The sequence below is a fragment of the Littorina saxatilis genome, linkage group LG11 (genome assembly GCF_037325665.1).
Source record: "Littorina saxatilis isolate snail1 linkage group LG11, US_GU_Lsax_2.0, whole genome shotgun sequence".
Taxonomy (NCBI): Eukaryota; Metazoa; Mollusca; class Gastropoda; order Littorinimorpha; family Littorinidae; genus Littorina; species Littorina saxatilis.
In genome coordinates this window covers 20738276-20762121 of record NC_090255.1, presented here as the reverse complement: position 1 = coordinate 20762121, position 23846 = coordinate 20738276, and the positions used below count along the sequence as shown (strand labels likewise).

Sequence of the window (23846 nt, the reverse complement as noted above, 5' to 3'; positions counted from 1 at the left end):
TGTTCGGACATTGCAGTCTAAGCTGAAGCTGGTATTTTTTTTTTATTCGCAATTCAAAATTGGAATCATTCCTGATGTAAACTTACTCTGTTCGAGGGGGAGAGAGAGAGATGGAGCGAGCGTCGTCTGCTATCGTCAGGGGCGACAATTTCTCCTGGCCGGAAGTAACAGATCGATTTGGCTTCGCGAGAAACAGCGAGACATGTTTGCTTAGCAACAGTCGGCAACTGTGTACATGGTGCGAGGGGGAACAGCAACCAAGTCCACAGTTCATCTACTGATTCTCTTGTGCATTCCGAACTGTTGAGGACCAGATACAAAGATGGAAGGGCTCCCTTTTTTGCCCGGGAATACATTCGTGGATCCCACCGTAAGTGAATCCCCGTGCTTTTTTTCTTTTTGTAGAGATGGAAGTGTTTGAAAAGTGTGCATTTGTGTGAAATTCGATCTCCATGTTCTTGTAGAATCCACGAAAGAAACGCTGACTTTTGACTGATCAAGAAGCTGTGGAAAAATTTCTGAGGTCAGAATACAGCACATGAATGAAATGTATTCAAGTGTAGCCGAAATCAGCTTCTGTGATGTAAATCCCCACGACCAACACCTAGTGTGAATCCAGATCCAGATTCACAGGCTAAATGTGGCTTGAAGATCAATGCAATTTTACCCAAATACTGCCCCGTCAAGTTGAATTGAATGAAGGTCTTATTTTTCAGACCTCATGTTTCATGATATTTGTTTCTCTTCTTCTGTGACTTCAGTTATAACTTGGGGTTGTGAACTAGTAATAGTAGTATATGATAGTACAGCTTGAAGTACTTTGCATAAATTTGTTAGAGCGTTCACTGCATATCAGAGACAGATTTCACTCAGTACATTGCAGGCCCATGTACAGTCAAATCGTGTTGTGTTGTGTTGTGTTGTGTTGTGTTGTGTTGTGTTGTCTATGCTTACTGGCAACATACATTGTAAGGTTTGGTAATTTTCATGGCTTCTATCAATTGAGACAATGAGAGGCAATACCTCATCACGTACGTACTACCTCTTAATGTATCCACAAAATGTTGTACGCTGTGATTTGAAAGAAGAACTGACATGATTTTATTACCTACTCCCAATCAAGACCTGTAAAAATAGTAAAATTAACCCTTACACTGGTGCAATTCTGTAACACATGTTACATAGCCACTGGTGAATTAACAGAAAAATAACAAAAACCGGTCATATAGGTTTTCGCATCCATGGGAGGTAATCGGAACCGACCAAACAGACTGAGCCAGTGGCGCGACATATGTCGTGACAACCAGGTGACAGTATACGTAAAGTAGCGCGACATATGTTGCGACAACCAGCCTAAGGGTTAACATATATATGAATACAGTGATTATATGAAATATCAGTTCCACAGGTCTTAATCGGGAGTACAGCAAGACACCTCCCACCCCAAACACACACGCCTTGCTCCTCTCAACTTTTTCTGCTCCGAAAGTCTGTAATTGACAATGAATGTAAATGCTTGTATAACTGTGTTTTAATTTTAAATGTGTCAAGCGCAAAGAGCATAATTGTAAAGTTATAATGTTGCGCTATATAGATGCTCATTGTTATTATTATTATTATTTAAGTTATTGAGACATCCCAGTGCACTAAGGGATTTATAGAGCAAATCGAGAAAATTCATTATTGAACAAAGCGCATATCGTCAGTGGCCTTCGAAGAACTCGTATCTTCAAAATCATAGTTCTGAGATAATGAGTGTTTTAAAAATCAAATTCCTCTTCACCAGATCAAAACGTGTAGATACGAGGTTTTCACTTTTTATATTTAGTCAAGTTTTGACTAAATATTTTAACATCGAGGGGGAATCGAAACGAGGGTCGTGGTGTATGTGCGTGTGTGTGTGCGTGCGTGCGTGTGTGTGTGTGTGTGTGTAGAGCGATTCAGACTAAACTACTGGACCGATCTTTATGAAATTTGACATGAGAGTTCCTGGGTATGAAATCCCCGAACGTTTTTTTCATTTTTTTGATAAATGTCTTTGATGACGTCATATCCGGCTTTTCGTGAAAGTTGAGGCGGCACTGTCACGCCCTCATTTTTCAACCAAATTGGTTGAAATTTTGGTCAAGTAATCTTCGACGAAGCCCGGGGTTCGGTATTGCATTTCAGCTTGGTGGCTTAAAAATTAATTAATGACTTTGGTCATTAAAAATCTGAAAATTGTAAAAAAAAATAAAAATTTATAAAACGATCCAAATTTACGTTTATCTTATTCTCCATCATTTGCTGATTCCAAAAACATATAAATATGTTATATTCGGATTAAAAACAAGCTCTGAAAATTAAATATATAAAAATTATTATCAAAATTAAATTGTCCAAATCAATTTAAAAACACTTTCATCTTATTCCTTGTCGGTTCCTGATTCCAAAAACATATAGATATGATATGTTTGGATTAAAAACACGCTCAGAAAGTTAAAACAAAGAGAGGTACAGAAAAGCGTGCTATCCTTCTTAGCGCAACTACTACCCCGCTCTTCTTGTCAATTTCACTGCCTTTGCCATGAGCGGTGGACTGACGATGCTACGAGTATACGGTCTTGCTGAAAAATGGCAGCTACTTGACTAAATATTGTATTTTCGCCTTACGCGACTTGTTTGTTTTGAACTTTTTTGTTTTGAATTTAAGGAACAATTACGAGGATTTTCAACAGACTCGCAGGGATTCAAACAGACAATACGAGGTTTTCCCGCTAATGTCGCTAATGTCTCAACACCCAACGGCAATACGAGGTTTTTGAAATCAGGGGAAAAAGACCTTTGCAAAATAGATAGAGTTACAAGCTTTTCAATCAATCAATCATCAATCAATGACGCTTATATCGCGCATATTCCGTGGGTACAGTTCTAGGCACTCTGCAGTGATGCCGTGTGAGATGAAATTTTATACGGCCAGTAGATTGCAGCCATTTCGGCGCATATTTACCTTTCACGGCCTATTATTCCAAGTCACACGGGTATAGGTAGACAATTATTAACTGTGCCTAAGCAATTTTGCCAGGAAAGACCCTTTTGTCAATCGTGGGATCTTTAACGTGCACACCCAATGTAGTGTACACGGGGGGAGGGTTCGGACACCGAAGAGAGTCTGCACACAAAGTTGACTGAAATAAATTTCCGCCGAACCTGGGATCGAACTCACGCTGACAGCGGCCAACTGAATACAAATCCAGCGCGCTACCAACTGAGCTATATCCCCGCCCCATATTCACAGATGATAGGAAAAAAATCAAGGGACGGAACCATGCAAAAATCCGAAAATCGGGAAAATGTAAGTTACGAGGTCTTCGAAGGCCACTGACTATATAGCGCTGAGTTCAATAATTATTTTCGAGATTTGCTCTATGAATAATATCAGTTTTAGCGCATCGCCATTAGCCAATCAACTGGTTCACATCAGTCATGTGACACCAGTACTTACTGACAATTATTATTATTATTATTATTATTATTATTATTATTATTATAATTGTACCACCATTTTAAGATTCACTCTTGTTGCTCTTGATTTGAGTATTTTATAGGGGTTTTCCAATGTATGCCTGTATCATGGATACAGTGAAACTCCCCTTTAAAGCCCCCCTCGACCAATTTTAAGACCTTGTTTTCTAAGACTTTCTGCTCATAACCTTTGTAAAATGACCCCCAATTTTAAAACTCCCTCCTTTTTATGACCCGATTTGTTTAGGTTTTAAAAGGGGGTTCCACTGTACCTAAATTATCTTGTTTGTTTGTTTTTAGCACACCAAGCACCACCTGAGTCATACCCTTGGCTACAGGAATGGGTATTGCACTGTGAATCGGGCCGAGGTGGGCATCGGTGGCAAACCCATCCAGTTCAACCAGCTGGACCAGGCTGACCTTGACCACTTGGCCAACTTTAACCCCACCTTGACCTACGGCCAGGCCAGGCAAGCACCTCCTGAGGATTTCATCCCTGGCCATGTTGCCTGGGATAAGAAGGTAGGGATTGCATGGTGTGTGTGTGTGTTTCTTTGTGTGTGTGTGTGTGTGTGTGTATTTGGCCATGTGTGTGTGTGTTTGGCTGTGTGTGTGTGTGTGTGTGTGTGTGTGTGTGTGACTGTGTGTGTGTGTATTTGGCCATGTGTGTGTGTATTTGGCCATGTGTGTGTGTCACGTTTCAATATATCACTTAAGGTGATTATGAACCGGTTAATTACTACTAATTAACTAACCACACCACGATCCACTCTCGCAGTCATACAATTAAATAGAGTCAACAAAAGTATAAGTTTCAGACGCCTGTTTATGTATAAACTCTCCACCTCCCTCGAGCCTTCACTCAAAATATGTTCCTTTTACGTTCTCAACACGTAAAAAACCAGTGTTCACTGACAAAATGCCAGTAGTATGTAGAAAATTATAGTAACACGCTGAACCCGTGTAAATACAGTCAAATGAGAATGTTCTGTTCAAAAAGCTCTAGTTCATGCAGGTGTCACACACCCCACGTTGTCACTACTCCAATGAAATCATAGATACGAAAAGACAACGGTGGTCAACGGGGTGCGTACGACATGGTGCACTTAGCTTTATCTCTGCTGCTGCTGCTTAGCCGGTATGCTGGTTAGTCGGTTCGCTGGTTAGCCGGTCCGCTGGTTAGCCGGTGCGCTGGTTAGCCGGTCCGCTGGTTAGCCGGTCTCCTGGTTAGCCGGTCTCCTGGTTAGCGTAGCTTCAACAGTTCCCGCCAGAGTCAGCCGTGCAGATGTTACAGGAACGTAACGAAGCGAGGCGAACGAACGAAGGCTGCAAACAGAAAGCATCGGTGCACTAAACATGTCAGCTACCCCTCACCCACCACCTTAAAACATGTCATCTTTAAATATCTCATCGAGCACGTGGGCCTGCACAAAACGGACTTTTTACAACAACAAAACAGCCATTTTCCGTCCTTCTCTCCCTATCTGCAAAAACCATATACAGATTAGTATTTTAGCGTCACAGAGAGTAAATTATGCGCTAACCTGGAAAGAACAACAGAGAGTATTTCATTCCACAACACAGACTCATCAACAGCGTTAAATAATGATTTATTACCTCAAAAGCCTATGATTGTACTCTCAATGGAAGCAAAGTCCGCCTCCTCCCTGGAACAGCCTCTGTTCGTCAACAGTGACCAAAAACGTCCAGAACCCCTTGTCGAATCCTTATGCGAAAGCCATCGCCGACGAAGGAAAGTTGACGACTTGTCCTCAGCAAAATATGTGGCAGTGTGAAGGAAATAACCGGTGGAAGCTCCCCTAGAGTGCCGAATACAATATTCGGTGAAAAACCATCATACTCTAGAAACTGTGTATTAGATCCTTCCTCTTCTGCCGCTGGGTGTCAAGTGCCCCGTACTCGTGTCTCTGTCAGACAACCTAGCCAAATACACGTGACTGACCTTGTCACAAAACCAGTCCAGCTATACACAATTCTGCCTCCCCAAGCAGAAAAAAGACACGGGAAACTCAATCCCTGAAAATCCCGTGCGCGCTGTCAGCGAAAAACCGTCAGCCCTATGATAGCAGAAACCCGCACTGTGAAGCTCGTGCGTTTCAAAACATCCGTGCTCGTTGAGCACTGTCAGCAAACTCTGCTGTGTCCAATATCACGCACAGGCGCTTTCTATCATAACCGACCAAGAACAGGCACTCCACTGAGTGACACTTTCTTGGTCTCTGTCACCCGATCGTGACACACCTCCCCTCTTCAAGACGAAACCTCGGTTTCGCTCACAGTCATGTTCTCCTCTACAGCCCGAGAGAGAAAGTCAGCTCCAACATTGTTGGCGCCCGGTATGACGCGTACCGTGAATTGGTACGGTTGGAGAATCAACGCCCAGCGCATAAGTCTGGCGTTTGCCAACCTTGCAACCTGAAGATATTGCAGAGGTTGATGGTCCGTCTCCAGACAGAAAGGTCGTCCGTACAGGTACGCTTCGAACTTCTGGATGCCCCAGACAATGGCGAGACACTCGCGTTCAACCGTTGCATACGCTGCCTCGGCCGAGGTCAGCTTACGGCTGGCGAAGCAAACAGGGTGCAAAAACCCCTCTGTCTCCTGAAGCAACACTGCCCCAAGTCCCTTCCCTGAAGCGTCTGTCCTCAGCACGAAGTCCTTGTTCAGGTCTGGTAGTCGGAGAATAGGCTGACTGGTGAGTCGCCTCTTCAGGGTGTTGAATGCGGAGCTGCATTCCTCAGTCCACACTACAACGGTCGGTTGTAGTTTCTTGGTAAGGTTGGTCAGTGGTAGTGCGATTTCGGCAAAGTGCGGGATGAAGCGTCTGTAGAAGCTGGCTAGGCCCAGGAAAGACCTGACTTCTTTCTTCGTGCGCGGTGGCTCCGCCTCCCGAATCTTCTGGATCTTGTCGTCCTCTGGAACGAGCAATCCCTCGCCGACAACATGACCCAGGAAAGACAATTCCCGAAATCCCAAGTAGCACTTGGACGGTTTAGCTCCCAGATTTCCGTCCTTCAACCTTCCGAACACGTCGCGCAGGGCGTCGAGATGTTCAGTCCATGTCTCTGTCGCGATCAGCACATCGTCGATGAAACTGCTGATGTCCTCGCGCTTCAATGGTTCCAAAAGTTTCCTCATCATGCGAGTGAAGACGGCACCTGCATTCTGTAGACCAAAAGGCATGACTGTCCACTGGAACTGGCCGAATGGAGTGGTAAATGCAGTCTTTGGGCGATCTTCCTCGGCAACTGGAATTTGCCAGTATCCCTTGGTGAGGTCCAGTTTGGAAAAGTACTTGGCCTTGGCCAAGTGACTGAAGAGGTAGTCCACATCAGGCATGGGTTCCGCGTCAAACGCCGTAATCTTGTTCAGCTTCCGGTAGTCGACACAGAACCTGACGCGTCCATCCTTCTTCTTCACAAGCACAATTGGTGAACTGTAGGGAGAGTTCGCTGGCTCGATGACGCCCAACTTCGTCATGTCGGCGATTTCCTTCCTGACCACCTCCTTCTGGGCATGAGGCATGGGATACTGCTTCGTCCTCACTGGCTGTTTCTCCAGCAAGTCGAAGGTAAACTCCTCTAGATGCGTCTGAAGTGGTATGTCTGTAAGGACCCGTGCTGCATCCTTCAGGATCTCTTGCAAGTCCGCCTGCTGGTCGTCCCCAAGATCAGGTGAGATGTGCACGTCCGTGTGATCCTCACTAGCCTCCAGCGGACAAACTGGTACACGTCCTCCTCCCTGTTCTTCCGTTGTCTCGTCCATCACGACAGCAACTGCTTCTGTCACTTTGTCCTTTTCCCCGTAGGCAGTCCTCTCTATGTAGGCGCGCAGCAGGTTGGCGTGGTACAGGCGTGCTTTCCCGTTCATGACGATCCTGTAGTCGTTCTGGCCCACTTTCGCTGTCACCTCAAAAGGTCCTTGCCACTGCAGTTGTAGCTTGTTGTGTTTGACAGGTAGAAGTAGCAACACCCGTTCTCCAATCTTGAAGCTGCGCGGCCGTGCCTTGCGGTCGAATCCTCGCGCGTAACGCTGTGCTGCTCTTCCCAGGTTCTCTTGAGCCAATTTGCAGGTCTCTTCAATCCTGTTCCTGAGTTCTACGATGTAGGTCGCCGTCGTCTGCACCTCCTCGTCAGCTTCTTCGTCCGTCCAAGCCTGACGCAGGATAGCCATGGGACCGCGTACCTGTCTGCCGTACAACAGCTCGAATGGGGAAAAGCCCAAGCTCTCCTGAGGAACCTCGCGGTATGCAAAAAGCAATGCTGGGATGTACCTGTCCCACGTGCGTGGTTTCTCCTGAGCTAGTTTCCTCAGCATGGTCTTCAAGGTGCCATTGAACCTCTCCACCAGTCCGTTGCACTGAGCATGGTAAGGAGTGGTGAAGTGCTGCTCCAGTGATAGCAGTCGTGCTGCCTCCGCCATCACTCCTCCCGTGAACTGCGTGCCTCTGTCGGTGAGTACCTCTGATGGAATTCCCAGCCGGGACCACATAGTAACCAGAGCCTCAGCTACTCGCGTGGCTTCAATCGATTTCAGAGGGATCGCCTCTGGGTATCGAGTAGCGTAGTCCACCATGGTCAAAATGTATCTGTTTCCGTCCTCAGACGCAGGCAAGATGGGCCCGATGATGTCCACTGCCACCCGACGAAAGGGTTCGTCGATGAGCGGCATCTTCTCTAAGGGGACCTTCCTCACCCTTCCTTTGGCCACCACCTTCTGGCACTTATCGCAGGACGCACAGAAACGTCGGACATCCGTGCAGATGCCTGGCCAGTAAAAGTGGCGCCAGACACGATCCGTGGTCTTCTTGGTGCCAAGATGACCTCCCAGAATCGAGTCGTGTGCCGTTGCCATGACACCCTCGCGAAACTCGCGAGGCACGACAACCTGTTTGAATGTACCTTCTTGGTTGCTGAACTCACGGTAGAGCAACTTCTTGTCCCTGAGGAACCTTGACCTCCCATGCTTCCCGCTCAGCTTCACCTTCCCCGACTTCGCGTGCTCCCGAGGAGTCGCTAGTGTCGGATCAGATGCCTGAGCCTTCGCGAGAAGCGCGGGGGTCACGTTCCCCAGGGCAGCTCGTGCAGCAGGTAGGGGTTTGAGAGGTTTGTCCTCTCGCTCCGCCTGTGCCCGCGTGAGCACTGAAATGACGTCGGGAGACCGGTAAACGGGAACCTCCCTGGTGACGCCGTCCACAAACTGAACCCGGTTTCCAATGAGCAAGTCGCATGGAGGATCGTCCATGACGACGGCCACAATGGTCCCCGTGAACAACGGTGTTACAACCTTGATCACTGCCGTGTTCAAGTCATAAGCGTGAGATGCCTCGGCCATTCTCACCCTGATGCTGTCTCCTGTGTAGGCCATAGCTGGAACTAGACTCGCCCGAACCACTATCATGTCTGCCCCTGTGTCCCGCAGACCTTCGCCCTTCACTCCGTTAACGTAGACGTTGCAGTGGGGCTGGAAATGTTTCCTGGAGCACGGAACGCAGAGTTGTGGAATGGTGCATGAGCTCGTGACGTCCCTTAACTCCTCGCTGCCAACAAAGTGTACGCCCTTCTGGTCAGCCTGTCTCTTGTGGCAGTCCTTCTTCACGTGGCCCCGCTTGTTGCAGTAGTAACACTGGATGTCAGTTCTGGAACCTGATCCTTTGTGTCCCTGATCGTCCTTCCCGTCCTTGGGTCCTGAAGAACCCGAATTTCCCGATTTTCCCGGCCGTGAGCCTGAAGATTTGCCGGAGATCGCCTGGGCGTCCTCGTGTACTCTGATCCAGTCGGCTGCCTCCTGAGTAGTCTTTGGCTGGTGTTCCTGCACGAAGGTCACCACCTCAGGTCGCAGGCTGGACATCAGTTGCTCCATGACAATGAGGTCGGCAAGGTCGTCGACGGTCCAGTCCTTTTCGGCCATCTCCACCCAGCGCCGCAGGTAGAGATTAAGGCGTGCCACAAACTGATGACTCAGCTCGCCGCTCAGTCTCTTGCTGTTACGCAGACGTCGTCTGTAGGCTTCAGCAGTCAGGTTAAAGCGCTGGAGTAACGCCTTCTTAAGTGCCTGATAGTCTCTCGCCTCGTCGTCCTCCAAAGCGTTGTAGAGCTGCAATGCGCGTCCTTTCAAGCAGGTGCTAAGGCGGCTAGCCCACGTGGCCTCTTCCCACTTCTGGTCAGATGCAATGCGCTCAAACCGGCGTAAAAAGTCGTCGAGCTCGTCCTTGTCATCGTCGAACGTCGGCAGTCTCGTACGGTCGGCAACAAACGTCGGCGCGCTAGCCTGAGTAAGCGTACCCTTCTCTGCCTGTAGCTTAGCTAGTTCTAGCTGGAGTTCGCGATCCGCCTGTTTGTCCTGTCTGTCACGTTCGGCCTGTCGTTCGGCCTGTCGTTCCTGTCTCTCAAGTTCAGCCTGTTCTTTCTCTTTCCGTTCCTGTCTGTCTCGCTCTCTTTCTTGTCTGTCAAGTTCGGCCTGTCGTTCGGCCTGTCGCTCCCTTTCTTGTCTGTCTCGTTCATCTTTCTCTTTCCGTTCTTGTCTGTCACGTTCGTCTTTCTTTTCCTGTCTGTCACGTTCGTCTTTCTCTTTCTTGTCCTGTCTGTCCCGTTCGGCCTGTCGTTCTTGTCTGTCAAGCTCTTCTTTTCTCGTCTGTCGCTCTATGTCCTCCTTACGTTCTAACTCCTTGCGCTTAAGCAAACTACGCGCTCTAACGCGTGCGTCTCGCTCTGTCTGTTCCTCGCTACCAGGAGTCTCAAAAGTTAATCTCTTCGTAGGAGATCCCCCTGTAGCCATGGTTAGTTTAGCAAAGCTTTATCACAAAAGTAAGTCTAACGCAGCTATAGCTAGAACACGCGGTGATGAAAGCGGTGGATACAAAAATCCAGCAACCAGAAAATGCAGAAGAAAAATCCAAACGGTGTAGAACAAATCGCGTAGCCTACTTTATGGCTGCTTTTTGCGGTGAAACAAAGTGTTTCCCACAGCCGTGGCCTACTTTATCGGCTGCTTTTTGCGGTGAAACAGAGTGTCTCCCACAGCCTTGGTTAGGACAGAAGTCCTCGGACCCTTCCCCCCCAAAATTCCAACAAAGTCAAAATATGGAGAAAAATCCAAGTAAAACAAGACGGTAGAAATGTAACCTGTTACAGAATGCGAAACAACAATGTAGAGAAAACAGTAAAACGAACAACAAATCCGTTAACCCCGCTCAGCTCTCTGCAACGGAAAACTCTGAACGTACAACAACAAAGATTCACAAACAAAGGAAAGGGAAGTAATCACAGTTAGCGCATACAATAACTCACAAATTACAATTTACATTTCCTGCAAGATGTGAATCGCTTAAGGTGTGGTATATGATCAAAACTATACAAAAAAGGGTAGCACCAAGCAGAAAATAAGTCGAGCACTGACGAGATTATCTGCTCTTAGTTATCCTTAATTGGTGGGTCTTTATCAGTTGGAAATTAACTGAGTATATCCCGGCTTGGCCCCCATGTGTCACGTTTCAATATATCACTTAAGGTGATTATGAACCGGTTAATTACTACTAATTAACTAACCACACCACGATCCACTCTCGCAGTCATACAATTAAATAGAGTCAACAAAAGTATAAGTTTCAGACGCCTGTTTATGTATAAACTCTCCACCTCCCTCGAGCCTTCACTCAAAATATGTTCCTTTTACGTTCTCAACACGTAAAAAACCAGTGTTCACTGACAAAATGCCAGTAGTATGTAGAAAATTATAGTAACACGCTGAACCCGTGTAAATATAGTTAAATGCGAATGTTCTGTTCAAAAAGCTCAAGTTCATGCAGGGGTCAACACCCCCACGTTGTCACTACTCCAATGAAATCACAGATAAGAAAAGACAACGGTGGTCAACGGGGTGCGTACGACATGGTGCACTTAGCTTTATCTCTGCTGCTGCTGCTTAGCCGGTATGCTGGTTAGTCGGTTCGCTGGTTAGCCGGTCCGCTGGTTCGCTGGTTAGCCGGTCCGCTGGTTAGCCGGTCTCCTGGTTAGCCGGTCTCCTGGTTAGCGTAGCTTCAACAGTTCCCGCCAGAGTCAGCCGTGCAGATGTTACAGGAACGTAACGAAGCGAGGCGAACGAACGGAGGCTGCAAACAGAAAGCATCGGTGCACTAAACATGTCAGCTACCCCTCACCCACCACCTTAAAACATGTCATCTTTAAATATCTCATCGAGCACGTGGGCCTGCACAAAACGGACTTTTTACAACAACAAAACAGTCATTTTCCGTCCTTCTCTCCCTATCTGCAAAAACCATATACAGATTAGTATTTTAGCGTCACAGAGAGTAAATTATGCGCTAACCTGGAAAGAACAACAGAGAGTATTTCATTCCACAACACAGACTCATCAACAGCGTTAAATAATGATTTATTACCTCAAAAGCCTATGATTGTACTCTCAATGGAAGCAAAGTCCGCCTCCCCCCTGGAGCAGCCTCTGTTCGTCAACAGTGACCAAAACGTCCAGAACCCCTTGTCGAATCCTTATGCGAAAGCCATCGCCGACGAAGGAAAGTTGACGACTTGTCCTCAGCAAAATATGTGGCAGCGTGAAGGAAATAACCGGTGGAAGCTCCCCTAGAGTGCCGAATACAATACTCGGTGAAAAACCATCATACTCTAGAAACTGCGTATTAGATCCTTCCTCTTCTGCCGCTGGGTGTCAAGTGCCCCGTACTCGTGTCTCTGTCAGACAACCTAGTCAAATACACGTGACTGACCTTGTCACAAAACCAGTCCAGCTATACACAATTCTGCCTCCCCAAGCAGAAAAAAGACACGGGAAACTCAATCCGTGAAAATCCCGTGTGCGCTGTCAGCGAAAAACCGTCAGCCCTATGATAGCAGAAACCCGCACTGTGAAACACGTGCGTTTCAAAACATCCGTGCTCGTTGAGCACCGTCAGCAAACTCTGCTGTGTCCAATATCACGCACAGGCGCTTTCTATCATAACCGACCAAGAACAGGCACTCCACTGAGTGACACTTTCTTGGTCTCTGTCACCCGATCGTGACAGTGTGTGTTTGGCCATGTGTGTGTCTCCTCATGTTTGTGTTTATATGTGTGTGTGTGTGTGCAAGTGTGTGTGTAAGTGTGTGTGTGTGGTATGTCTCTGTGGCTTTGTCTGTGTTTTGAGTCAGCAATATTAGATCATAGAAGGTGACTTTTCTCACTTTCTTTTTGTTAATGGAGTGCAAGATGAATGTTAATCATCCAAACTTACATTATTACTTTTTTTCAAGAATTATCACTACTGTAAAATTGAAATCAAAAAAGTAAGCACAAAAGCCACAAGGCAAGCTCTGTTTCTTCAGATCAGCTCCAACATTGTGAAAATAACATCACCTGAAACTTTGACCTAAAGAGTATAATGATATAATAATAGTTATAAATCACATTTTTATCGCGCAAGTCCTGATAACAGCTCCACGCGCTTTACAATTCTAATACAAGAAATATTTAAAAAAAAGTATCAGTGCTTATATATGCAAACATTTTCTCATCATTCTTTTGCTATTGTCGGTGACAGGTTCTGAAGTTCAACGCTTACTTCAAGCAGACAGTGCACGAGTCACCCGATGAGTATTTCAGGGTGCGGCCTGTGGACATCTACTACTACTTGGAGGATGACAGCATCGCTGTGGTCGAACCCCGCGTGGAGAACTGTGGAATGCCCCAGGGTGAGGGTGGAGACACTTTTAATTTCTTGCCTTAACCTCAAGTTTGAGGATGAAAGTCGCTTGTTCATCCGTTCCAATGCTTGTTATTCTCAAACACTTTCAACCCCACCTATGTTGACCAAGTTTTTTTTGCCGAGACTAGACCAGCTGTGCTGCAGCAGGTCACTCAGAATTGTAGTAACTGTGTAGTTATAACTGTGTATCAACACGCTGGAATGCAGGCGTCAGATGGACGTTACAGGAAGTTACTGAAGCTAACAGTCTGAGCGGATATATCCGTACCTGGTCAGATAGAGCCATGTGAGTGTGTACGGATATATCTGTACCTGAGAGACAATGAGTTAGGAGACTGGTTCTGTGGAGAACTGTGGAATGCCCCAGGATAAGGGTGAAAACACTTGATTTCTTACCTTAACCTCAAGTCTGAGGATGAAAGGCGCTTGTTCGTCAGTGTCAATGCTTGTTATTCTCTTGGGAGCCAGGAAATGGGTTCCACATAATCAATATCAATCAATACGAGGCTTATATCGCGCGTATTCCGTGGGTACAGTTCTAAGCGCAGGGATTTTAAAAAAAAATGTATGCAATTTATATCGCGCACATATTCAAGGCGCAGGGATTTATTTATGCCGTGTGAGATGGAATTTTTGAGTCACTTGAGAAAAAGTGACTCTATGTAATCGGTCAGTGTTAGTCTGTCCGGCCGGCCGTCCGGCCGGCCGTCCGTAGACACCACCTTAACGTTGGACTTTTCTCGGAAACTATCAAAGCGATCGGGCTCATATTTTGTTTAGTCGTGACCTCCAATGACCTCTACACTTTAACGATGGTTTCGTTGACCTTTGACCTTTTTCAAGGTCACAGGTCAGCGTCAAAGGAAAAATTAGACATTTTATATCTTTGACAAAGTTCATCGGATGTGATTGAAACTTTGTAGGATTATTCTTTACATCAAAGTATTTACATCTGTAGCCTTTTACGAACGTTATCAGAAAAACAAGGGAGATAACTAGCCTTTTCTGTTCGGCAACACACAACTTAACGTTGGGCTTTTCTCGGAAACTATAAAAGTGACCGGGCTCAAATTTTATGTGAACGTGACTCATTGTGTTGTGAATAGCAATTTCTTCCTGTCCATCTGATGCCTCATATAATATTCAGAACTGCGAAAGTGACTCGATCGAGCGTTTGCTCTTCTTGTTTTTACACAATACATCACGCATTCACATCGGCCAGCAGATCGCAGCCATTTCGGCGCATATCCTACTTTTCACAGCCTATTATTCCAAGTCACACTGGTATTTTGGTGGACATTTTTATACAATTTTTATGCCTATACAATTTTGCCAGGAAAGACCCTTTTGTCAATCGTGGGATCTTTAACGTGCACACCCCAATGTAGTGTACACGAAGGGACCTCGGTTTTTCATCTCATCCGAAAGACTAGCACTTGAACCCACCACCTAGGTTAGGAAAGGGGGGAGAAAATTGCTAACGCCCTGACCCAGGGTCGAACTCGCAACCTCTCGCTTCCGAGCGCAAGTGCGTTACCACTCGGCCACCCAGTCCTTAATGACAGGCTTTAAAAGGAAAGCTTGTGAATTTATGAAGAGCAGCAGGATGTCTTAGTGTATCTTATAAATGGATCCTGCATGCACTTAATGCTGTGAATACTACAGAGTGTGCTTGACTCTTAAACTTGTCAGAAAGAAGGTTTTTTGAGTCGCTTTGCATTGAACTGAAAGATATGTGGATTTTCTTAAAAACAATGAATGTTTAACAAGTATTACTTTTTCATAAGAAACAAATCCAACATACCAAATGAAGTATGATACGTTATTTATGCGTTAAATTATGATTTGTTGTTGTTCTTGTTGAGGATGTTGTTGTTCATAGCATGTTTGTTTAAGTAACCGCAGCTTTAAAGGTTTCTCTTTTGTTTTGATCGACAGGAAAACTAATCAAGAGACAGCGTCTGCCCAAGAACGACAGGGGAGACAACTGGCACTGGAAAGACATCAACAATGGTCTCAACGTCACCTTCTATGGCAAAGTGTTCAGAGTCATCAACTGCGACAAATTCACCTCAGTAAGTCCATCCTACATTTTATGCTGTGTTAGTCAATAATTTTTCCTTCTTCTTTTTGGCAAGTAAGTAGATTTTCAAAATGTTGACAGACTTCTATTTTTAGAACTTTAATGTCAAACTTACCTACTTTAAAATCACAAAATTGAAAGAAGAGTTTTGCAAAACCCTTCAAAGCTTTTCAGTGACATAGATTTCATTTTTTCTGTAACTTTTTTTCAGGACTTAATGAAAAACGAGAGCATCATCCGTACTCCATATTTTTCAAGACTGCCTATAAATCATTTCTCTTAGGAATGAATAGTGTTAGCCGGGCGGCCGTAGACAAAAAAATTACTGTTGCATTTATCTGAGATGATTTGTAAGCTGGAGCTTTGATTGTTTTAATATTTTTCAGGACTTTTTGGAAAGTGAGGGCCTTATCATCAACCCACCGGAGTCGTTGCCAGGCGATCCTTACATCGAGCGCCGCAAGGCAGCAGCGGCTCTGCGTACGTACACCACTCCCTCGGCCTTTGACAAAGCCAAACAGTTCCTGGAGCTGGACCGAAAGGTGCTGCGCTTCTTCTGCGTCTGGGACGACCGCAGCAACATGTTTGGCGAGATGAGGCCCTTCGTCATCCACGTAAGTATTTGGGTTCTTAGAGAAAGCATTTCTTTTAAAGCCTGTCATTATAATTGGGCGAAGTCGGCTACGCGGATGCTTCCTGCACGAAGCTAATAGCGCTACATTTTTGGTCAAAAGACTTCACACAGTCTTCGCGAAGTCGACTTCGGGCTCAATTATAGACAGCCTTTATGGTTGTATGTGGATACACTGGAACCCCCTATTTAAGACCCCCTCCCTTGACCGTGTTTTCTCAGATTTTCTGTTCATAACCTCTGTAAATGTACCCCCATTTTAAGACTCTCCCCCTTTTTAAGACCTGATTTTTTCAGATTTGTTTAGGTCTTAAAAGGGGGGTTCCACTGTACATAAATGTAACGTTACTACTGGTTGCTTGTCAATCGAGGAAACAATGCAACACTCCTGAATGTGATCATCTCGTTTTCAGTACTACCTGGTGGACGACACACTGGAGATCAGAGAATGCCACCAGGCCAATGACGGCCGTGACCCCTTCCCCGTTCTGATTGGCCGTCACAAGGTTCCCAAGGACCGCTACAACGTCCCCTCCGGCTTCCCCGCTGTCGTCTTGGAGCTGTCCGACAACGAGATCAAAAACTACTTCACCCCTAAAGACTTTATGGTGGGTCAAACTGTGACCATGTACGGTCGTCGCTTCCTCATCTACGATGTGGACAACTTCACCAAAGCCTTCTACTACCACAACTTCGGCATTACCGATTTCCCCAAGGTGGACACGGATGGCAACGGCAAGGCTCTCCCCAAGATGGTGGGTGGAACTGCTTGAGTGATCAGAGTACAGCTCTGGTTGTAGACTTTGCGTCTTTATCTGGCATGCTTCCGCTGTTTGTAGTGTGAAGCTACTTGCACTGCCAAACATGATGTGCAATTACTGTAGTGCGGCTAATGAAATTATTTGAGGCGCCTATTGAAATAATAGAATAAAACTAATTGAAGTTGATGTTGTGGCAAGAAATATAATTCAAAGCACACACATCATCAGAAAAAAATGGTAAATTTCAGAACTGCTTGTGGCTCAGTTCTTCTCATAACGAGACAATTATGACAGTAGAGGTCCTGTTGCAGTTTCAAGATTCTGATGAATCTGCAAAAAATGTGATTAAGAAAAATGGATAAATCTGTTTTTGATTGGTTCTTAATCGAATCTTATCCTAGGGAATGTTTCCCCTATAATTGTTTGAAAGAATGTCTCCGACTTTCAGGAAATCATGCTGTGTGACAACTCATTGCCAGACGCATTGCAGTCTGTTTCCAAGGGTTTAAGATTCTTCTGAAAGCATTTCTCTCTCTTTCAGGAAATCCCCCCCTACAGCAACTTTGGTTTGCTGGAAGACTCATTTCAATCCGCTCCTATTGTTCTGTTATAGGGCGGGGATATAGCTCAGTTGGTAGCGCGCTGGATTTGTATTCAGTTGGCCGCTGTCAGCGTGAGTTCGATCCCAGGTTCGGCGGAAATTTATTTCAGAGTTAACTTTGTGTGCAGACTCTCTTCGGTGTCCGAACTCCCCCCCCGTGTACACTACATTGGGTGTGCACGTTAAAGATCCCACGATTGACAAAAGGGTCTTTCCTGGCAAAATTGCTTTGGCACAGTTAATAATTGTCTACCTATACCCGTGTGACTTGGAATAATAGGCCGTGAAAGGTAAATATGCGCCGAAATGGCTGCAATTACTGGCCGTATAAAATTTCATCTCACACGGCATCACTGCTGAGCGCCTAGAACTGTACCCACGGAATATGCGCGATATAAGCCTCATTGATTGATTGATTGATTTCAGGAAATCCCCCCCTACAGCAACTTTGGTTTGCTGGAAGACTCATTTCAATCCGCTCCTATTGTTCTGAAAGCGTTTCTCTCTCTTTCAGGAAATCCTGTCCTACAACAACTTTGATTTGCTGGAAGACTCGCTGCAGTCTGTTTCCAAGTGTTTAAGAATTGTTCTGAAAGCGTTTCTCTCTCTTTCAGGAAATCCCTCCCTACAACAACTTTGGTTCGCTGGAAGACTCGTTGCAGTCGTGCCTGTCGCTCATCCCACAGCCGCCCAAGAAAGACTTCATCAAGATGTTGGAGAACGACCACAAGGTTCTGCGCTTCGAGGGTGTCATGGTGAGTCACAGCAAATCGAATCGTCTGCATTTGGATTTTGTTTAATTGTGGGATATTTTAGATTTTACGTTTTGTCTCCATTACTCTGTCAGCTGAAGATAATAATTTGGAATGCAAGTCTGTGAAAATGTATTGATTTATTCTATTTTATTTTATTTTAATCTTGGAGAGGTTAATGTTGGAATGTTTCACCGATGTGAAATTCAACTGCCGCTTATGTGTCAGAAAGTGTACAGCTACAAAAAAAACGTTCTAGACTTCTTGGGCTTTCTTGCATACCGTACTTGTTTATCTGCGTGGAAATGTGAGCAATGTCTGAATTTTCATCATTAGAAACTCTGGGTGGCTTAAAAATCCAAGGAGCTTTTGCAAGAAATACATAATTGCCACTAGGAATGAAGTCTTCAGTACTGGGTTGGGGGCCTTGGTTTAGCAGACTAACTAAGTCGTAGGGTGCTGAAAAAGTGCACAATTAGGTGATATGCGTGGCAAATCAAATGGAAATAAAATATTGCCCAACCAGTCTGATCCATTGGTGAAAATTCTTCTCCACTACAGGACTCAGTGAGACCAGAAGACGCAGGCAGGAGGTTCATCATCTCCTACCGTCTGGCTGACGATATGCTCACAATCTACGAACCGCCAGTCCGCAATTCCGGCATCATCGGCGGAAAGTTCTTGGAACGCACGAAAGTGGCCAAGCCCGGAAGCAAACCTGACTCACCTGATTACTACGGGCCCCAAGATTTCTACATCGGTGCCGTCATCGAGATCTTCAATCATCGCTTTGTTATCACCGGTGCCGACGAGTTCGTCTTATCGTACATGGAGGAGCATGCTAACCAGTTCCCTCGTAAGTCCAGCTGTTTTACGTACAGTGGAACCCCCCTTTTAAGACCTAACAAAATCTGAGAAAATCAGGTCTTAGAAAGGAGGGGATCTTCAAATGGGGGTAACTTTACAAAGGTTGTAAACAGAAAGTCTGAGAAAACAGGGTCTTAAAAGGGAGGCAGTCTTAAATTGTGGGGTCTTAAAAGGGGTGTCCCTCAGTCTGTGATGCTTTATTTTTGTTGGATGTTGAAGTGTACGCATTTACTTTAACTCATTCGGGACGCAGCTAAATTGTCCCTCGTGTTCCCTCCCAGTGCACGATTTTGACCCATTTGAAAAAAAAAAAAAAAAAATCAACAACACAAAATAACCTTACCTACCTTACCTTTTTGCAAAGTTTGAAACTTGCTCTTTTAGAAAATATATGAAACATTTGAAAGAACATACCTTTTGTTGTCTTCACATCCAGTCAAACTACCTCTTTGCAGCAAAAAAACAAAAACAATTTCTACGTCATGGGTTCATCATACACTATGTCATGATCGACACTTTCATTGTCCGAGTCATCACCCAAATCATCGTCCATTGGCACAAACTCGTCATCAGAATCTAAAATATCATCTCCACTATCATCATCACTAAGGTCAAGATCAGAACGGTCCTGAAGAACAAGTTCTAGCACTCTTTTCAAGTTAATACGTCTTGTGGCAGAACGATCTGCCATCTTGGAAAAGTCAAACACGTGGGTCGCACACCGTCAAAAAAATCAAATTATTTCCAACAGTTGAAGGGAAGGAACTGTTTACAGTGAATGGTTCCACTGCAGACAGGCAGAAGTTTATTGCAGGGGTTGTTTCCCTTGGTCAGCGGGGCCGTTCACACCGTTAAAAATTTGTGATATCTGTCGGAACTAAACTTCAGACGTGTCGGCAACGCTAAGCACAGCTGTCGGAATTCCAGTTCAGACGCGTAGCGAATGAGTTAATGAAAACGATGCTAAGTGAGGTTCAGTGAGAATCAAACAAAAAAAGAAGGGGTCATGTATGTTATATTTAATTCAAAACACAGTGAGGACGTATGGTTAACTGAGGCTTGAGAAGATGCTTTAGTCGTGCTGGAGTGGACTCGCTGCCTTGTAAGTCGATCATGATGCGGGGACATAGCTCAGTTTGTAGCGCGCTGGATTTGTATTCAGTTGGCCGCTGTCAGCGTGAGTTCAAACCCACGTTCGGCGGAAATTTATTTCTCATGGTCAACTTTGTGTGCAGACTCTCTTCGGTGTCCGAACACCCCCCGTGTACACTACATTGGGGTGTGCACGTTAAAGATCCCACGATTGACAAAAGGGTCTTTCCTGGCAAAATTGCTTAGGCACAGTTAATAATTGTCTACCTATACCCGTGTGACTTGGAATAATAGGCCGTGAAAGGTAAATATGCGCCAAAATGGCTGCAATCTACTGGCCGTATAAAATTTCATCTCACACGGCATCATTGCAGAGCGCCTAGAACTGTACCCACGGAATATGTGCGATATAAGCGTCCTATTGATTGATTGATTGATAGATTTGTCCAGTTTAGGAAACATGTTATTATTTGTTCTGTTGTTAAAAGTGAGGTAATTCTATGCAAGTGCAACTCTGCACAAAGATGCATAAGCTAAATGTGCACAGTATGTCTCTATTGTTAAAAGAAAAAAATTAGATACAGATTTCCAGTGATGCATCCAGACCCATTTACTGGATAAAAGTGTGGGGAGGGAGGGGAGCAGGTGGCTCAAACGGGCCGCAGTGGGGTGTTTTAGACTAGGCCAAAAAAAAAGAAGGTCTGTTTACGGTAACATAGGCCAAAAAAATAGGGTCGGTAGGTCGGGATTTTTTTTTTTCCCAAAAAAACCATATTTTTACGTTATTTTGCAAAAAAAAACCAAAAGATTTTTTTTTTTTTCCCCAAATGCCCAAAAAAAGTCTAGGGTCGCGCGAAAAAAATAGGGTCGGTCGGGTTACCGTAAACAGACCTATTTTTTTTTTTTGCCCTATCATGACGTCAAACAGGCACTCCAGAGAACCTTCAATTAGCAGATTTCCGCGAAAGCAAAGTATAAAATGAAATATAAAATAATAATGTGGGAAGGAAAGAAAGATTAGCTCTGTGTATATGTAGTGCAATATTTGCGAATCATCTTTTATTTAAGGTTGAAAAATCACATTTCATTTGATCAGACCTCCAAAAGGGGTGTCGTCCAATGCGGCCTCCTGGCCCCCCTGGTATAATTTTCCTTGAAACTCCTCAAAGGCATTCTGGATTGCCTGGTCTTACCTAACCCTGAGCAGTACAGAGAGGCAAACAGAGGTAATTATGTGAAAAAATCATTATAAAAAAGATCATTATACTAATTGTTACTTTCCTCCACAGCTGCCACCATCAACTCGCTGAGGGAGAGGCTCGGCCAGACCACCGTCACCAAGGAGATGACCAAGGGCGGCCCCATGAAAGTCAGGCGCACGTAAGTCTCAGCCTGCACAGCAGAGGGAGGGGGAAAAGAGGCCGAGAGAGAGAGAGAGGGGGGGGGGGGCGAGAGAGGGGGCGAGAGACAGGGAGATGACCAAGGGCGGCCCCATGAAAGTCAGGCGCACGTAAGTCTCAGCCTACACTGCAGAGGGAGGGGGGAAGGAGGGGGAAAAGAGTCTGAGAGTGGGGGGGGGGGGGGGCGAGAGACAGGGAGATGACCAAGGGCGGCCCCATGAAAGTCAGGCGCACGCAAGTCTCAGCCTGCACTGCAGAGGGAAGGGGGAGGGAGGGGGATAGAGAGAGAGAGAGAGGGACAGTGGGAGGGGGAGAGAGAGAGAGTGGGCCTGGGGGGAGAGAGGGGGGGGGGGGCGGGGGGAAAGAGGGGAATAAGGAGAGAGAGAGAGAGTGTATGCTCACATCTGTATAGCAGTCTGCTCATAATTGGCAGATGATTTCTGATTTGTATGAATATTCAACTTTATAACAAAAACTTAGGTCTCTGGCTGCTTTGGAAACCAGTTTGAAACAAAGAATCCTAGCACTTCAGATATTTGGATAACAGGAATTGGGGGGGGGGGGGGGGGTTTCTCTCCAATACCATCCTAGCAGGAATTCTTACAAATTAGGACGACTCTGATTTTGGAATTAATCAACAGACACAAATATAACAAATACATGAATGAATAGATAGATAAATGCATGAGTTATAAAATAGATAGATACAAAAATAAATAAAAAATAAAATTAATTAGAAATTATTACAATTTTGACAAAATCATGAAAAATTCATTATAATAATGAAATATTTATGAAAAATAAATCAAATTCTTGTCTCCCCTTACAGGCAAGGTGACCTTGAGCAGCTGGTGAGACAGGTGCGCGCCCAGCTGAAGAAGATCGCCATCACAGACAAGAGCCGAGTGGACGGGATGTTCCTGCGTTACGACAGGGACCGCACAGGCTACATCAGCGTGGATAACATGCGCGACCTTTGCCGCCAACTGCAGCTGCCCGTTGACGATGACGTCATTCTGGCTGTGAGTAGGATGTGGGGGGGGGGGGGGGGGGGGGGGGGGAGGGGGGGTAGGTGTGTGTATGTTTGTGTGAGAGAGAGTGTGTGTGTGTTTATGTCTGTGTGGAAGAGAGAGGGACAGAGAGCGAGTATGTGTGTGGGTGTGAGTGTGTGTGTGAGTGAGTGTGTGAGTGAGGGTGTGAGTGAGGGTGTGAGTGAGGGTGTGTGTGTGGAAGAGAGAGGAAAAGAGAGCGAGCGAGAGAGAGTGTGTGTATTTGTACCGATCAATTAATCATTTATTCAATGCTTTGTTTATTGACAGTTGGTACAGCAGTGCACGCTGGATCAGGAAGGCCGCATCGGTCTAGAAGATTTCCGTCGCTTTGTGGAGAGCTCCTAATACTACCAGCCCAAGTTGACACTCACTGGCAAACATGAACTTCATCTACCATCACCTGTGATGCACTATTTTATATCACAGAAGAAGATCGTCTCCACTTAGGTTGTAAGATAGTTCCTCACATAAACACTCTGGGATGATGCCAAGATCGGTGTGAAAAAGACTGTAATGCGAAGAAGAAGAAAAAAAAAAAAAGTGTCTGAAAATGTTACAGTAGCTGCGTTGTTGATGCAATATTTGTTTTGCTGCTGGGGTAGAACCACATAACACCCTGCTGAAATCTGTCTTCAACTTCCAAAATGTGTGTAATGAACATGTTTTTGCTAAGGTCTTTTGTCAGACATGCATGAAACATTTAAAGGTTCCGTCCAGTAGTTTGCGATTATAACATTTTCATTGAGAATTTTCTGAAATTGTTTCAAACTTTTCCACAATGGAGATTTCACAATTACATTAGAAAATGCAACACTAGAGTTCTATGTGGTTACTTTTGTCATATATTTTTTTATTTTTAAAGAATTTTTTATGAAGATTCTGTTTAAAGCAATGACCTGTGAGAACTTGTGTTTGTACCATTGCTCATGTCGTTTATGTTTTACTTCAGAACAAGACAGAAGTCTGTAAAATGCTAAGTTGTTATTCAACGTGACATACAGCAAAGCAAATCTACAAGGTTATTTTGTTTAAATATACTGCTGACATACAACACTCTAATTTTTCAAGCTTTCACGGTTTTGATGCATATACTGTAGGTTAATATGATATTGCTTTTGTTATGTGTATGTTGACTATATTGCCCAGTATATTGAATTCAACACCAATTCTCTGTGATAAATGTGAATTAAAAGGATTTTCACCGATAACGAGTGTTCTTTAGTCCACCCTTCCCATTCCGACAAACTTCTTTATGCTATCACAGACATGCTAAAGAGAGAGAGACAGCATAATAGTGATGATGTGAAAAGCTTAAAGGGTGATGTTTTCATGTGTCTATTTCAAGATACGTGTAAAAAACA

General features: G+C 45.0%; 1 protein-coding gene across 1 annotated transcript; it reads left to right on the top strand.

The window, feature by feature from the left end:
- Positions 1–207: 207 nt before the first annotated feature.
- LOC138979987 (EF-hand domain-containing protein 1-like) lies at positions 208–23693 on the top strand. The gene is made up of 11 exons (XM_070352752.1): positions 208–370; positions 3805–4026; positions 13082–13232; positions 15185–15321; positions 15716–15943; positions 16374–16715; positions 17937–18077; positions 18636–18930; positions 21323–21413; positions 22263–22455; positions 22753–23693. The coding sequence occupies exons 1-11, from the start codon at positions 323–325 to the stop codon at positions 22828–22830; spliced, it is 1926 nt and encodes a 641-aa protein (XP_070208853.1). The 5' UTR covers positions 208–322; the 3' UTR covers positions 22831–23693.
- The last annotated feature ends 153 nt before the right edge of the window (positions 23694–23846 follow it).

Coding starts and splice junctions, on each gene's coding strand:
- LOC138979987 (XM_070352752.1), top strand. CDS start 323: ATGGAAGGGCTCCCTTTTTTGCCCGGGAATACATTCGTGGATCCCACC. Junction 15,944..16,373: donor TGAGGCCCTTCGTCATCCAC/GTAAGTATTTGG, acceptor TCTCGTTTTCAG/TACTACCTGGTGGACGACAC. Junction 16,716..17,936: donor GCAAGGCTCTCCCCAAGATG/GTGGGTGGAACT, acceptor TCTCTCTTTCAG/GAAATCCCTCCCTACAACAA.